This window comes from Equus asinus, chromosome 13, assembly GCF_041296235.1.
Source record: "Equus asinus isolate D_3611 breed Donkey chromosome 13, EquAss-T2T_v2, whole genome shotgun sequence".
Lineage (NCBI taxonomy): Eukaryota > Metazoa > Chordata > Mammalia > Perissodactyla > Equidae > Equus > Equus asinus.
The window spans coordinates 46,275,499-46,293,295 of record NC_091802.1 but is presented as its reverse complement, the minus strand read 5'-3'; the positions used below and the strand labels follow the sequence as shown (position 1 = coordinate 46,293,295).

General features: G+C 34.4%; 1 protein-coding gene across 9 annotated transcripts in view; it reads right to left on the bottom strand.

The window, feature by feature from the left end:
- The window catches only part of TANC2 (tetratricopeptide repeat, ankyrin repeat and coiled-coil containing 2), a 389,807-nt gene that overhangs the window by 180,263 nt on the left and 191,747 nt on the right, over nt 1-17,797 (bottom strand). For 5 of the 9 annotated variants that reach the window (XM_044744785.2, XM_044744786.2, XM_044744788.2 and 2 more), the window contains exon 5: nt 939-1,049. The exons of the other annotated variants lie outside the window; for them this stretch is intronic. In XM_044744785.2, the coding sequence (XP_044600720.1) occupies nt 939-1,049 (111 nt within the window). The remainder of the gene's footprint in view (nt 1-938; nt 1,050-17,797) is intronic. 9 annotated transcript variants of the gene reach the window in all.

Below are 17,797 nucleotides of genomic sequence, written 5' to 3'. Positions count from 1 at the left end.
ACATGTCTTAGCTAGCTTCAGAGATATATTATCCTGATAGTTCAGATTAGAGCTATTGATATCTTCCCTAGAACTAAAAATCATTTTATTCTGCTGACCCCTAATGATGTAAATACGTAGCAGTTGCATTTGCTGTGGTTTAACATCAATTTTAATGAGCAGAAATAAACAAAAGTCCTAAAACCAAGTCTTCTAAGGCCCTTTACTAAACCTCTGACCTGTATATTCAACTAGAGCTGTGAACATTTCTGACACAGTTCTATAGACTCACTGTAGAGTAAGTGTAAAGGATGTTGCCAGGCAACTCATCTAAGTTTGGAAGAATCTAAGCATTGATAATGAGTCTCTGTCAGTCTGGCTCCCACACAAGAAGGGTTTTAGCAAACTCCCACATGTGCCTTACAGGCCATTCATGAGAAGAGGTATTTCTAAAAGTGAGTGTCCAGGAGTCCAAATCAGGAACCTATAATGATTTTTTTCAAATTCAAGTTTGATGTTTCCAACATCACAACAATTTTCTATAACTGTCCAGAAATCCAACAGGCATTAAGCAAAATAGGTCACGTGTTAAGGCTAGTATTGAATTAACATTTTTATTCATATCTTTAACATTCCTGTTTGCACATGGCGAAAGCAAAATTTCTTCAAGTATCTCAAATCATGAAAATCACCCTGAAATCTATTTATCTACCAAAACTATTTTAACTCTTTTGAAAATTATCTTTGAAACTGTTTTCAATACTTACTCTCATTATTATAGCGAGTCAAATAGGATGTTCAGTAAAAATTATGTTCTAATAAGGAAAAATATGTGATCAATTGCAAAAGAGGTAACGGATATGTTTTTATGAATAGTATACATGCAAAATACTGCTCTGCTGGACGGACCTCATCCAAATCTCCCTCTTTCAAAGCACACACTTTGCATGCATGCTTACCAGGGCAGTATTCATCCACGTCCAGTTTCTGAGCTGAAGTGAGGGTTGGTGAGCCAAGCTCGGATTCTGGAATTCGTGGGCTCTCAACAAACTTTGCCTTCCTCAGAGGGGCTAAGGACAAAAAAAGAGGCAGAGAGAGGGAGAGGGGGGAAATAAAAGAGAGAGAAAATAGAAAAGAAAGAAAAAGGAAAGAAAAACAGAGGGAAGGAGAAGGGGAAAGGGAAAGAGAGAAACACAGAGGGGTCATGAGTAAGGGGAACAGCAGGCAACAGATGGAAGCACTTAAATGAACGACACACTCTGTCAGACTCAGATCAGGTTACCCTATTTTTTGCGCCAGAAAAAAAATAAACTGCATTCTTCATAGAGGAGATGGGCCTTGTTAAAAAGTCACTGCAAACTGGAAAAGTTAAAATCTAATATTCAAAACTATGAGCATAAGTTGCAATTGTCTATTACCTATAGCTATTTTCTCTCTCTTTATAAAACGAAGAGCTGTCTTATTTTGTCTTCCTTTGCCATTAAATGCAGGTATTAACTGAGGAAAGTATAGAACTAAGTCTTAAGATTTTGTTTATAATTATTGTAGTCAAAGGTTTTCTTTATCCAGAAACAAACCATAACACTCAGTTGTGATTAAATACCATAACTAGGATTAATCTACCTAGCTTAACAAAGGAATCAATCACTTGACTGTTCAGCTATTGAGGTAAGAAGTCAAAACTGCTGGTGGACTAAGATATTAACTAGGTCATGCCAGTTTGACACTGGATGCTAAACAGATGTGTGATTTAGTTACAAATATAATCATGAGGTCTATGGAATAGTAATATTCCATGCCATGGAATCCATTCATTCTTGTAAGGACTGAAATATAAAGTATAATTCACAAATTGAAAGTTTTACTTATTGAAAGCTCATATAAATTTTATTCACTGATTTTTAGGGGAAAGTTAAGGAACACTATTGAAATACATTTAAATAATCGATTAAATATATTAAAAGTTAAAATTATGAAGACTGCTTTGGTACTTTCAAACTAAGTTCTATTAAATAAACTATAATAGAGTTAAAATGCTTAGCATAGCATCAAAGTAGCAGCTGAGTCTGAAATTGATTTGTATACATTATACATTGTGTCATAACCATATGTGTCCAAGACATGTGAGTACTTAAAGTCACAGTACTTTTTTCAAAAGTTTCTGCATGTTCTTCAAAATCCCCATCTATTACTGAATCACAAGGAATTCTAAGTTATTCCTAAAAGAGCTTGTAAAACATAATATAAAACTTTGCCATTATAATGACCAGAATTCTCCTCTACTTTCTTTGGAGGATAAAAATAGCAAAGTATTTGAAAAATACAGAAAATATGTTTGAAATGCGCCAAGAGTCAAAACCTAAGGACAGCTAAATCACAATTTAAATTTTAGGGTGTATATTTATATTTTAAATGTGTATTAAAAAAACGAAATAAAGCCCATTACTACCTCCATGGCAACAAAGGCTTAAGGGTGTTAACAGAATGGCTTTCCGTCAAAAGTAAGCTGCGGAATAGGAGAACTCTTACCTCTGCTAAAAGTGTAATATTTGAGCCTGTTTTTTAAAATCACTATCAGAAATGAAGATTTCAAGTGATTTATATGCCTATCTGCTGGCTACTAATAGCCAATATTAGAATCTCTTTCATTATAATCCCACCAATCAATTAAAAAATAATGAAACATTTATCCAATATTGCTTAGTATAGGAGAAATTATTATAATTTAATTCTGAAAGCTCTTAGGTCCTTCACTAGAATTTTATTAATACATTGTGATGGCAACAGAATATCTATTTTACCTGCTGAGTTCTGACAAAGACAGCACTGGTCCCCACTCAAGGGACTCCAGATATCTAAAAAATCTTAATAACAATTTTTATGATGAAATTTGAGTTATTAGACGGATGGAAACCAGCAACTTAGGGTAGATATGTAAGGAAGGAACTGAAGGATAGCAGGAGATTTGAGGGAGAACTGAGGAATGTACAAGAATTATGAGATAAAGTCAAGGGGAAAAATCAGGATCCTAAAGATCTGTGAAGGTCAATGTCATACAGACTTCTCTATTTTCCCTTCTCAGGGAATTCCAACTAAGGTTATCCTTATAGCTCATAGAGGACATTTAATTCTTTTTTCTACCTTCATTTCTCCCTCATCCATGGGATACTGCAAATGTCTAATAATGAATTGGAATTATTTTTTAAGGTAGATTATAATATTGCTCTCATCCAAGTAACAGAAAACTAGTGTTATCTCTAAGTCAATCAAACAGGGGAGGTACAATCACAGGTATGACAGTTTGTCCAATAGTCTTAATACTGCTTGGTGGAGAACACACAAAGTCAACTTGGAAGATGGAACACGATATTTTGCTTGGAAGCCTAGAGTTTTAATATACTTCATTGTAAGAAAATGGTATATAAGATGATTCAGATGGATAAGAGAATTCTATGTCGAAAGGGTTTACCACATAGTAAAAAACACAGAAAAGTGGTTGAAATGAGATGGGTAGAAGGACTCTAAAACCAAACCAGGTATTTTATTGTGATGAAAGAGGTAACAGGAAACCACTGCTCTAAGAAGTGATCTACACCAACACTGGGAACGTGATTCTTATGCTGTAAGAAACTTGAGTTTGGGAATCTGGCAGAGGTTGAGAGGAAGGATGCAGATTGGTTAAGAGTACATAGGCTTACACATTTCAAAGATTTAGGTCTTGGCTCTAGTATTTATTAGTAGGAAGAAACTTGGCAAGTTACTTAGCCTTACTAAGCCTCAGTTTTCTCACAAAGTCATAGGATTGTTACAAGGCTTAACTAATTCCAAGCATGTAAAGTACTTAGCACAGTGCTTAGATATGGTGATATAGCTCATCTATGAGTATATTAAGACATAGAGCAGGGAGAGCTATGGCCATGGAAAATAAAGTAAGCAAGTGGTTTCAAGACAGTGTATGGAGAGGCAGTATAACACGGTAGCATAGTAGTGAGGGGTTGGATAGCATAGGGATTAAGGGTCTGGGCTCTGAAATCAGAAAGTCTAAGTCAGATTCCTACTTTTTCCACTTCTTCCTAGCTGTGAGAACCTTTCTGTGCCTAAGCTTCCTCACTGGTTATTTGAGGTTAATAACAGCACCTATACATATGGGGGAGGTGTGAAGATTACACTAATTAATTCAAATAAAATGCTCAGAACAGTACCTAGCACAGCATAAATCCTCTGTAAATGGTAGCTGTTAGTATTTTTGTTGTTGTTGACATTATCAACAGATTCAGCATGATTTGGAAAGTCTGAATTGTATGCTAGGGCAGAGGGCAGGGGTAAAACAAAGAAATCTAAGATGCCATGGTGGATGACAAGAACAGTGATATCACCAGTAATTTTTTAAAAATTGAGGAGGAGGGGCCAGCCCCAGTGGTCTACTGGTCAAATTCAGCAAACTCTACTTTGGTGGCCTGGGTTTGGTTCCCAGACATGGAACTACACCACTCTGTTAGTGGCCACACTGTGCTGGCAGCCCACAATACTAAAAAATAGAGGAAGATTGGCATGGACGTTAAGTTAGCTCAGGGTGAATTTTCCTCAAGGAAAAAAAAAAAACTGAGAAGGAAAAAATGTCAAAGAAAACATGTTATGACTATGAAGGTGGTAGAATACTCAAACCAAAATGGTCTAGGTTAGACGATAAGAAAAATGTGGTACAGAAAGAAAGTTAACCAGCATGATTTAGAGTGTTGGTTCTTAAAATAGGGTGTCTGGACCAGCAGCATAGCATCACCTGGGAATTTGTTAAAAAATGCAAATGATCAGGCCCTACCTCAGATCAGCTTAATCAAAAACTCTGAAGGGTGGGGGCCCAGCAATCTGTGTTTCGCAAGCCCTTCAAGTGATTCTGATGCATGCTAAAGTTTGTGAATACTCTTAGAGAAAGACTTCTATAAATACCACGTGCATAGCAGATCACTAAGAGGACTTTCCTAAGAAAAAAGCTGTAATAAAATACAAATCAAGGCCTTATCTCTGAGAGTATTAATGTCTATGGTAAAAGTTAGGACTTCTTTTGAGTCATTCTTTTAAGCAACATAACCTCTTGTGTTAGGTTTTTAAAAAAAGAGTCCCAAGTTATAAAGTATCCATCATTTGGGACCTATTTCAAAGAGAGACCAATAAAGTCTATACTCACTAATTCTTCCCAAGATCACTGGAAGGGGGATGAGAAATAAGAGCACCAGATATATCACACAGGAATGTTAACAGTGAAAGAGATAATCCACCTACAGAGGCTCCTTTGTAAACTGGATGCTGTAGATGATGTTGAATTATACCTAGTCCAAGCAAATACACAGGCATTAAAACACAAATTTCTAATGACTGCTGAAGTATTTTTGTCTTTGATAAAGGTTATAGCAGAGGGGAATTTTTAGAAGGAAACCAGCACAAGACTCGATAATCATGGGAGAATGGTATGAAGGCAGATCAAATAAAGCAAAGATCAGGAAAATGAGAACTGAAGGATAAATAGAAAGATGAGCAGAACAACATAAAGCACCAAGAAAGTACTTTCACAAAGTTGGTTTTGAGATAAAAAGCATATTCAGTAAGGTTAACCTAAAGACAAACTGTCAAATGTGAAAGGAGGATAAAAACATTTTAGCTATAGGCAAGGAAAGGAAATACAAGGCATTCAAATTAGAAAGGAAGAAGTAAAATTATCTCTGTTCACAGACGACATAATCTTAAATGCAGAAAATCTTAAAGAGTCCAACAGAAAACTGTCAGAACTAATAAATGAGTTCAGCAAAGTTGCAGGATATAAAATCAGTACACAAAAATACACTAACAATGAACAATCCCAAAAAGAAATTAAGAAAACAATTCAATTTAAAACAGCAAGAAAAAGAATACTTAGGAATAAACTTAATCAAGGAGGTTAAAGACTTGAACACTGAAAACTACAAAATGTTCCTGAAAGAAATTTTAAAAAACAGAAATAAATGGAAAGACAATCCCTTGTTCACCAGTTGGAAGACAGTATTTTTCAAATGGCAATAACATTCAAAGGATCTATAGATTCAATGCAATTCTTATCAAAATCCAAATAATATTTTTTTTTGCAAAAATAGAAAAATTCATCCTAAAATTCATATGGAATGTCGAGGAATCCTGAATAGCCAAGACAACCTTAAAAAGAACAAAGTTGGGGGGCTGGCCCCGTGGCCGAGTGGTTAAGTTCGCGCGCTCCGCTGCAGGCGGCCCAGTGTTTCGTTGGTTCGAATCCTGGGCACAGACATGGCACTGCTCATCAAACCACGCTGAGGCAGCGTCCCACATGCCACAACTAGAAGGACCCACAACAAAGAATATACAACTATGTACCGGGGGGCTTTGGGGAGAAAAAGGAAAAAAATAAAAATCTTTAAAAAAAAAAAAGAACAAAGTTGGCAGTCTTACACTTCACAATTTCAAAACTTACTATAAAGCTACAGTAAACAAAACAGTGTGGTACTGGCATAATGACAGACATACAGACCAATGAAATAGAATAAAGATTCCAGAAAAAAATCCTATGGCCAAATGATTGGACAAATGTACCAAGATCATTTAATGGCGAAAGGATAGTCTTTTCAATAAATGGTGTTGGGAAAATTGGATATCTACATGCAAAAGAATGAAGTTGAACTCATTTTACACCATATACAAAAATGAATTCAAAATGGATCAAAGACCTAAATGTAAGAGTTAAAGTTATAAAACTCTTAGAAGAAAACATAGGAAAAAAGATTTGAACTATAGAAATGTCAAGGAAGTAGAGAGAAACAGCAAAAAAATTACCTGGAAAGAGAAAACTATATTTTTAAAAGTTTTAACAAACCTTTCACAGGCAGAATCTTAAAATATTTGCAACATTTTAGTTCCTAAACATTTATTAGAAAATAAACCTTTGGGTACCATGAATTTCCTGGAATGGGGGTGGGAAAGAAGCGTAGAAGGAGAGAGATTATTTGTGACACTGTATTTCCTCCTTCTTAACCCCCAACTCAAAATTCAAAATTCAAAAGTTTCAAAATTGAATCTGGTGGATTCAAAATCTGGAAATAGGTGAGAACAGCATGCTTCCAATCTATCCAATGTTCTGATTAATTCCTTCTTGTGACTGTGCTTAATGGTGACATAAACCACACCTTGAAGAAAGAAGGAATGCCAAGGAGCTTTTCCTTTTTAGTTATGTACCTCTCTCAAAGCAGAGAGATCAAAAACAAAGTTAAAAAAAGAAAGAGAGAAAGAAAAACCAAAAGAATTTGACAATTTGACATAGGATAGATATAAGGGAGAAGTAGTTCCTTGTTTTTTTGCAAGGAGAAAGTATCTATCTTTGGAAAAGAAGAAACATATAAACCAAACACCTCAGATACAATGCAGAAAGAAGAAATCAAAATTCGATATGACAATCTTTATCAAATAAAGGCTAGTCTACTGTAGAAATAGTTTCTGACATATTATAATGAAAAATAAAACTTTACTGCTCTAAAATGAATTACAAAATTAATATATAGCTGCAAAGAATCTTTCCAGTTCTTTCTTCTGATTCTTCTATGAAAGTGTGAAAAATGAAGTATATGTCTTATAAACTTCCCTTTTCCCTGCATCTTCCCCAAATACCATGTGTTATCTTCCTTAGTCTCCCCACTCTCCCAACTCTAACTGTTGTTGTATGTTGTTTTACACCCATATTATGCTGTGAAGTATCAAATAATTGGAACATGTTTATTTTAAATCTGAATAAAGATACATTAGTATAGCTAGAAATACAGTATGCACATATATTCTTGACAACAGACTATTAGAGATCTTATTTCTTTGAAACCTATACAAATATAAGTAAAATATAAAATGTGTAGAGTGTGGTAAAGTCAAGTCAACTATGTTCACCAATACTACAAACATCAGTTCGCATGCAGCCACTGGTTATCCATGACGGGCTCTCACATGAACCTTCCCTATCTTTATCACAGTGAATAGTTTTACAAAGGAGGAAATCAGAATTTGTTTTATCTGAGCAAAAGAAGCAAGATTACATAGTTTTACCATTTCCAAGACTAACAGCAACTATATCCATTTTTTAAAAAAAATCGAAAGGTAGCTGATCAGCATCAACTTATGGCACTATAGTCCCACTGAAAAGAAGGGGCTCACTTGAACATAATGCAAAAGAATACAGAAGTTATCCAAGCGTAGAGAAAATATTCTCTCTTTCAGTCTATTGAAAATAGCGATTTGAATATCAAAGTAAGTTCTTTTAAAGAAAGCACCTACTACTTAAAGACTTTAATACTAACTTCCTAGCAATGAAAACAAAATACTCTAAAGTAACAAAACCTAAATAACTGAAATGCCATTAGTAATTTTAAATTCATAAATAATTTAATAAAGGATGGAACTGTTCACTAACATTGACACAGCAAACTGCTACAGACAAATAACAAGAAAAAAGGAATTTCAGAAGGTATACAGGCATACTTGTTGATTTGCAAGTAAAAACTTTAAGGCAATAGGTTATCATAAATATATTCATCAAGTTGTCTACTGACCAAAATAAAGAGGTTGCAATATCAGGGCTAAACACTGTACTTTCTTCTTCAGAAGTTATAGTTGTGAGGTATAAATTTATATACAGACACATATTGCTGAAAACTCTAATATAATTATGACTCTAACTTATTCCTATTTAATTTTTCATCTTTAAAGTATCCCCTTATTTAAATAATCCTGTGAAAAAACACAATATAAGAAAGGCTGCCCTTCCACTAGAGATGCTAATATTTAAAAACAAAAATAGAGGCAACAGGATACAGTTTAGGGATTATCATAATCATTTGACAGTATTAGGATACTCCACTAATATGAAAATTCATATTTACTCAAAATATAAATTTAACGCCAAATGAAATTTTCACACATAAAGACTAATATCTTTAAATTGAGAATTATTTGGTTAGAAAACTGCATATAACCTTTGAAAACCAATTCCATAAAATGCATGAGAGCTCTTCCATTCAACTCAATAAATGCTATTGCATTCCTACCATGAGCAGAGCGCCGGTACTAGATCCTTTGGGGGATTAAAACATGATTAAGGCAGTCTCTGACCTGAAGGAACTCAATGATGGGGATAAGACAGAACAAGAACAGCTATGATACAAAGCTGAGAAAGCTAAGTGCCATGAGAAAGGTACAAAACAGGGGCTATAACGTTTAAAGAAGAGAAAAACGTACTTCAGAATGCCTCCTAACTCAGTACAAAGTTTAATAAATGTTAATTAATTTCATATTAAAATCAAAATTACAAAATTTTAAGAAGATAGTTTTAAGAGAATTAATTACTAATCTTGCTATTTTACCTTTTTTTAAAGGTTCGACTAAGAATATTATGGTTACAACAGTCGAAAAGTTACTAGAAAAAATTTGCTCAGCTTATGCTTTTAAAAAGGTGAAAAAGAGTAAACTAAACCTAAAATCAAGCAGAAAAGGGAAAAAATAAAGATTAGAGCAGAAAGCAATAAAACAGTAAATAAAAAATTGAGGACGACAATGAAATCCAGAATTTAATTCTTTGAAAAGATGAACAAAATTGAAAAGTCTTAAACTAGACTGACTAAGAAAAACAGCACAGACACAAATTACCAAAATTACAAATGAAAGAGGGGACATCACTGTCAACTCTACAGAAATGAAAAATATTATAAGGGAATGTTATGAACAACTTTATGCCAACAAATTAGACAGCTTAGATGAAATGGACAAATTCCTAAAAAGATACAAATAATCAAAAGTGATTCACTAAGAAATGGAAAATCTGAATAGATCTCTAACATAAAAGGAAATTGAATTAGTAACTAAACATCTTTCCCAAAAGAAAAGCCCAGTCTTAACTGGTGAATTCTATCCACTACTTAAAGAAGAAATAGCAGAAAATTAGAGATGAAGTTCGGACAGGAGCAAGTGACCTAGAAAAACAGGTTACATTAGGTACACGTAGCTAGATTTTATATTAATAGTCTGTAAGAAATCTGTAGTGATATTTATTTATGAATTTAGTTTATTCTTATTTAGTTTAATCATTTAAATAAATATCATCACACTTTGCCTTGCTTTAAAAATTAGTTAATATGATACCATTTAAGTTTCATCAAATAAAAGTTTCTAAACTAAGCTTGTTCCAACATTACATCTATTGATGATAGCTTTCTTATAAAGCTTTATAAAAATATTATAATTTTTCTCTTATTTGGTAATTCAAAGCAGAATGAAATATAAGAAGATCTTGTAAAAAGAGCATTTCAATAGTCAAGAAATATGCTTAAACTTTGTTTTAGATCAGTAGGAAGGGGTAATTCTGTCTGGGACTTGTACAGCCTCTTTTGTTAGTTTGTGAAACTAACTTCTTGCTAGAGCCCAATTCTAATACTAGGTACACAATCGCTGTAAAAACAAATATCTCACTTTCAAAAAAGCTATGCAACAATCAATTAAATTTAACAGCTAACATTTGAGTAACAGTTTATTTTACACATATTTATGTTTTTACCTAAATTCATTCGACCTTCATAATCTTCTATGAGGAACATATTAACTCTGCTTTGCAGATGGGAAAACAGAATCACAAGATCTCTTGCCCAAGATTACAGTATTTAAGTGGCAGATTACAGACTCATATACAGGTCTTTTGATTTAGAATATTAAACTGTTTCATTTATAATACTGTTCTTCAAGGTGTGGGACTCATTTTAGGAAGAGAGGATTTTAGACGACCTATAAAAATGGCAGTAAATAGCACTGAATTACATAGTATGGTAGACTTTATTGGTGCCTACCAATATCTTGGCCTCCACTCTTTTTTAGGCACAGGGGTAACTACAATTGCCAGCTCCTATGAAGTTCAGGAAGGATCCATGTGACTAATTCTGCCTTACGAAATACGAGCAGAGGTGACACAGCTCCTGCGTGATTCTACAGTCTGTCTCTTTCTCTGGCACAAAAATCACCGAGAAGGTCTCATGTTGGGATAGTGGAGACCAAGATTGAAGCAGCCTGGGTTGCTGTGTTACTGCTTAATGGACAGCTGTCCTGGAGAGTTGCCCAGGCTTGCTGGTTAAACTAGAAAAAGACCTTTGTTGTGTTAAACCACTGAGATTTTTAAGGTTGGTTGTTATGATAGCAGAATCTAGCCTATTCTGACTAATGAAATAGCTACAATGTTATTCCCTTTTCAGCTATCTTTCAATCCTTCTGAATATGTCAAGAAGAAAATTTTAATGTGGTGCTAATACTAGCTAATCCTTTTTAACAAAGAGGGAGAAGAGTTTCGCTTCAGAGCCATTTGAAGGTATTTAGTCAGAATTAATATCTAGTCAATCTTATAGTTATAGCATGTGATACTGATTTTTCAGTTTGACTAGTAATATAAAGTTTCTTTTAAAGTAAATTTATTTAAATAAAAACATGAAATTCAAAGAAAATATTAGGTAAAAAAAGGTATGGTTATAAGAAGTATGACAAAAATCATGAAGATGCTATGCAAATGAATAAAACTTCAGAAACAATGCCTGTACCAAACTGTATCTTGATAGGTTAGCTCTTGATTTAATTCTCTATTTTCTGTCCTTTCTGTCTTCAGTTGTGGGCAAAATATTTAAGCAACTGCATCTAAATTTGTATCCAGTATGAAGGGATAGAACTGATAAATATTTTTAGATAATAAGAATAATCTATTATAGTCATGATTGGGATATTGGATAGGCATTAAACATAATAAGAAAATCAGGAGATAACAGGTGAAAATGGAGAAAATAAATTAGTAAGTTTAAAAAAAAAGACTTTCATATGAATAGACCATTTGAACAATCTATTCATATGACCTATTTCATATGAATAGGTCATTTGAGCAATCTAGTCATTTGATTAGGTAATGAGAGCAATCTCCTATTAAAATATTTTTGCATCTTTTTGGAAAGGCCAATCCAGTTCTACATACTTATAATAGTCACTGATGGCACAGTCAGAGGTCAAAAGTGGGGGAAGAGGAAGCAAAGAGTGAATCAGTTGTACATACAGCACACAATCTCTGAAGAACCTACAAACAGGGTTATAATGTGGCATCTTTAGACATGGGTGGTATGTCAGTATAGAAAAGCTTTAGTTATTTTGTTAAATTGAGAGTAAATCAGGAGGTCGTTCTTAGATGTGAATTGGTGATTAGTGGGTTCTAATACTCACAGTTTCTAAATTGCGCTACCACACTTGAAAATATGTGAAGGATCTCAACTGCTCACTCACCAAACTTGGCACAGAAGGAAAAACCTTTGGAAAATTAGCCTCTGGTCATCAAGAAAGAGAAGGGGAAAGATAGATAAGATGGAGAAGAAGAGAAAGTATTTCCTTTCAGGGAGATGGACAGAAGGATACAGATTAACAGGGAGCCAGGGACAGGATGTGGGAGTACATAGATACTTCAAGCAGAACAAGAGCTAGCACTAGAGCCAAAAGGAAGACAGCAGTGTTTTCATCTTAAGGAACTGGTGTACATACAAACCAGGTGAAAAAGACTGAAGTCTCTTAAGCTCACTTTTAGACTTATGTATTTGCAAAAATTATGGTCCTCTCCCATAGACATATCACCAGTTACAGTATAATCATGTTTCCTCCTTGTATTAGGATAGGCCAAGAGCTAAAACAAATAACCCTAAAATCTCAGACACTTAAGACAACAGAACAGAGTTCTCAATACAGGTGTTCAGTAGGAAGCTCCTTATCTTAGAGCCTCAGAGTTCCCTGGTGGATTCTCTTCATCAAGCTAAAGACGAGGGGGGAAAAGCGAAGATCTGAATATATATAAAAGTTTTATAGCACAGTCTGGAATTGGCATACATTATTTCCACTCATATTATTCAAACTTCAGTCACATGAATCTGCAGTCACATTTATCTGTAAGGAAGGCTGGGATATATAGTTTACCTGTGTGCCCAGGTGGAAAAAGGGAATAGATTTTAGTGAACACATAGCATTCTTTCTTTTTTATTGTGGTAACAGTTTATAACATTATATAAATTTCAGGTGTACCTCATTATATATTTTGTTTTCTGTGTAGATTACATCATGTTCACCACCCAAAGACTAATTACAATCCATCACACCACACACATGTGCCTAGTCCTCCCTTTCTCCCTCTTCCCTCCTCTCTTCCCCTCTGGTAACCACCAATCCAATCTCTGTTTCTTTAACACATAGTATTCTTTGCTATATTCTACATAATAGCTTAGAAATTCACAAAAGTTAGATGCAGAACTAATGAACAAAGCAGCAAATTCTGTATAAAGTTAGCCCTCTTTCTTTTAAGTGGGCTGAACATACATCATCAAAAATTAGGATCAGCCTAAATCTATACATTTTTTTTCATTCAAATATAATGCGTTAGATTATGGTGCCTAGAATAGTGTCTGGCATATGGTAGTTGGTTAATAATTATTCGCCAAATAAATAGTATAAAGAAGAAAATCAAAGCAAAGACAGGCATTACAAATAAGAGTTTTAATACGGCAAATGTTTTAAAAAGCACTCATGGATAATATAAACTTTAATCACACAATAAATCATCTCACCAAGAGACTCATACTTTCATAAAACAAACATTGTATAAATCATCATCATAATAATTAGGCTACAACCATTTAATTTCTAGCTTTAATGACTGGATTATTTTCCATAAAAAATATCCAACAGAACTGGCCCCGTGGCCAAGTGGTTAAGTTCCCATGCTCTGCTTTGGCAGCTCGGGGTTTGCTGGTTCAGATCCTGGGCGCAAACCTACACACTGCTCATCAAGCCATGCTGTGGTGGCATCCCACATAGAAGAATTAGAATGACGTACAACTAGGATACACAACTATATACCGGGGCTGTGGGGGGGGCGGGGAAAAAGAGGAAGATTGGCAACAGATGTTAGCTCAGAGCTAATCTTCCTCACACACACACATACAAAATATATAATATATTATAATATATATCTCCAAAATATGCTAAGAACATATTTGAGTTAAAAGAGAAAAACAAGAAAAGACACTTTGGCTGTGTCTAAGCTCTTTCACATCCAGGGATATTTGAAGGATGCATTAACAAAGGAAGTCAACATCCTCTTTATTCTTGACTTTCACCAGGAAAGCTAAGCAGCTTCTTTCTGACCCTTCAAAGCATATAAGTGCTAGTGGATCAGTCTGATCCATTTGAGCCTTTTATTTAAAGCTTTGTTTAGGCAGGTCTGGAGTACCTTTTTACTTTAAGGCTAATTTAGCCCTACTACCAAAGTGTGTCCTTTCTTAGATCTCTACTGAATGCTCCCTGTTTTTAACAAAATCTCTACACTCTGGCTGGTCAGAATGAAAAAAATCTCCCATTCTTGGGGGAATTCTAAGAAGTGTGCAGTTTATAGCTCCCTGGTATTTACTCTTTCTCCAGCTTCACAGAGTCTCATTGCTCTCCCTCCAAGTGCAACTCCTTTTTAAGTTAAAGACTGAAAAACCCCTACGTAGTTCTGTTTCTGCTTAGCTCACTATTCTTCAGTACTCTGTAAATTCTAGAGGCCTTGGCTTCCCCAATTTCTGATCTCTGCTTCCTCAGTTCAGCAAGACTGTCATGCTCTGTTTGAGTTCTCCATCATCACGAGAATACCTTTGGGCAAAAAGCCAGGGTTCACCTAATTTCCTTCCCCATGCTTTCTCTCAGGGATCACATTACCATGCTGTCAATTGTCCAGTGTCGGAAAACAGCTGTTCCTAGTGGGAAGATAAGTCCAGTACTGATTACTCCACCACAATGGGAAGAAGTCTCTCATGGTATTTTAATTTGCATTTTCCAGATGTTTATTACTCACAATATGGCTGAAAAAAGGCAGAACCTTTGTCTGTCTTATATACTGCTGTAGTCTTAGTAATGCTTATAATAGTGTGGGGCACAGAGCAAGCAGTATTATTTGTTAAGTGAATTAATTAACTATTTATGTTTATCTATATATTTTTCGAGGTATAAATGATCCGTTTATGTCCTTCACCCATTTTCTGATGAAGGCCTAAGAAAATTTGATTCTAAGTTATATCCAAGGTAACTCAAGAGTAACTCTGTTCCTTCCACACAAGTTCTATTTTCATGCAATTATGCTGTGCTACACAAAAGAATATACTAGACACACTGATATATAGATAGACCACACAAGCAATAAATATGGATAAATACAATACAATAAACATGGTGCTCCAAAGAAAGTTACTCCAAAAATGATCACAATAACTTTTAAGTACTTCCTACAAGACACTACTTCAATGGAATTGTGAATTCTCATTTCAAGATGAAATTAGGATTTTAATCTTTGTTTACCATACATATTATTACAAAGGAAAAGGCAAACTATGTAGCCTACAACTCATTGTCATAAACATCCTCTCTTTACAGCAGTGAATGGCAAAACTCAGGGTGTATGAGATAAAATAAGGCAGTGCAGATTTCGATTATTATTTCAATATCTTTGCATATACAAATTAATAAATTTGAGTTCAGAAAAGTGTTTTAAATATGCTAACACAATATTCAAATACTAATTAGTTAAACAGTATTAGGTTTCATTTTCCTACATCTGAAGAAGCGCTAGGTTTTTGATTATATGAGAAGGAGCTCCAAATTTCAAAATTTTGGATATGTTGGCTTATGTGTGATTAGTGGTTTACTGATATAAGCAATTCTATATATTTGTCAGGCCAACTTCTGAGTTTTAAAGTAGCTATGTTATACAACTACTTTAAAATTTAAAATAGTACAGGAGCGGGCACAGCGGTGTAGTGGTTAAGTTTATGTGCTCTGCCTCAGCAGTCTAGGGTTCGCAAGTTTGGATTCTGGGCACAGACCTAGCACCACTTGTCAGGCCATGCTGTGGTGGTATCCCACATAAAATAGAGAAAGACTGACACAGATGTTAGCTCAGCAATAATTTTCCTCAAGCAAAAAAGAGGAAGATTGGCAACAGATGTTAGCTCAGGACTGATCTTCCTCACACACACACAAAAATTAAAATAGTACATAAACATGTTTCATCATAGGAAAATTAGAAACAAAAGAAGTAAAAATAATGCAACTAAAAATTATCAGAATCCTACCTCTGCTAGTTTCAGAGCATATGGTCTTTCCTATTATTTTACATAAAATATTAATGCCAACAAAAGCACTTAAAAATGACTGATGAATTCTCTTTTTAATATACGATTTTTGAAAGAAATACTTAGATCCTAAAAGTAGCAAGTGAAGTCACAGAGCAACATTTTACATGAAGTAAAACAGCATGATGCCTGAGAAGAATGCATCACTAATATTAGAATGCGAATATTAGTCACAAGTTTTTCCTCGTTAAATGACTCTTTCCTCACAATATAAAATGTCTCAAATTTTATATATGTAACTTATAAATACATGACACATTTATATATGTAATTTATGCAATGATACACAGCAGACATGTGGTATGACTGTAAGGCATGAGGCTAGATGTACCTGTAAATATTCTAAAAATTAGTTAATATGTCTCCATTTCTCCCAAATTAGAGGAAACAATATATCTTCTCCAGCACCTTTTAAGACAGAAATACGGTATCTATAATCCATATCTTCTCATTATACATCTATGAGAAAGTAAGGGGAAAGAAATAGTAGGAGAGAGAGAAGAACAGAGTGATTAAAAGAAAGGACTTTAAAGTGAAACTTCTCTAATATGGCCTATATAATATGGTCTTCAACAAATTACTTAATTTTTCCAACCTTGAATTCCGTATCTTTAAAATGTGAGCCATAATCTCTCCCTCAGAGTTGTTATGAGGATTAAATTTAAAGAGTAAGGTGTAGACAAGGCTAAAAAAGAAGATATTAATATTTATTATTCTGTGGAAATATGCAGCTGAAGCATAATGTGCTACTCAGGGCCACAGACTGAGCTACTGCTGGAAGAGAAACTAAAACATAGATCTGGGATTCCTGGATCAACCACAATGCACACAATAGATGCTCTGTACATCTCTAAACTAAGTGGCCTATGCAATCATCATAATGAAATGCCACTTACCTTTCAAGGTTATTGTAAAGATTTAAATGAACTCATCTTTGTAAAGCAATTAGTATACTGTCTTATGCATAGAATGTGCTCAATACTAGATGATGTTGTTATTAGTATATGATGATGATGATGTGGTGATAGGTAATGGAGGAACATGGAGTTGTACAAAGCAAATTTTAAGATGCTGATCAGAATGTTTGGCATCTAGAAGGGATGATTTATGATGTCAAACTGCAAGTATGAATCTACTTGTCTAATCTTCTTGTCTCAGTTCTGTCTCCCTATCTCCCTGCAACCAAAAGGATAGCTGTTATTTAATGGATGAACTTACTCTCTTTAGTGGAATACATATTATAAAAAGAGTACTCGTACAAGTCCTCTTGTACATATGATGGGGAAAGGACAGTATGTTGAAGAAGAGGTGTTTATAAGAAAACAGTAGCTAGCTTCTTTTTGAATGTTTTATAAACTACGATTTAAAAGTATGTTGTCATATGACATTGGATCCAGAATTCCGGTATTATAAATTTGAAGTATACATTCCATCTCCCCTCTATTATTTGTGTTTGAATTGTCAAACCCCACCAGATTATAAACTCATTGAAGCCAGAGACTGTAGAATAATAATCTCAGAATAGTGTTTTGAGAATGACATGTAATGCCATCACACTG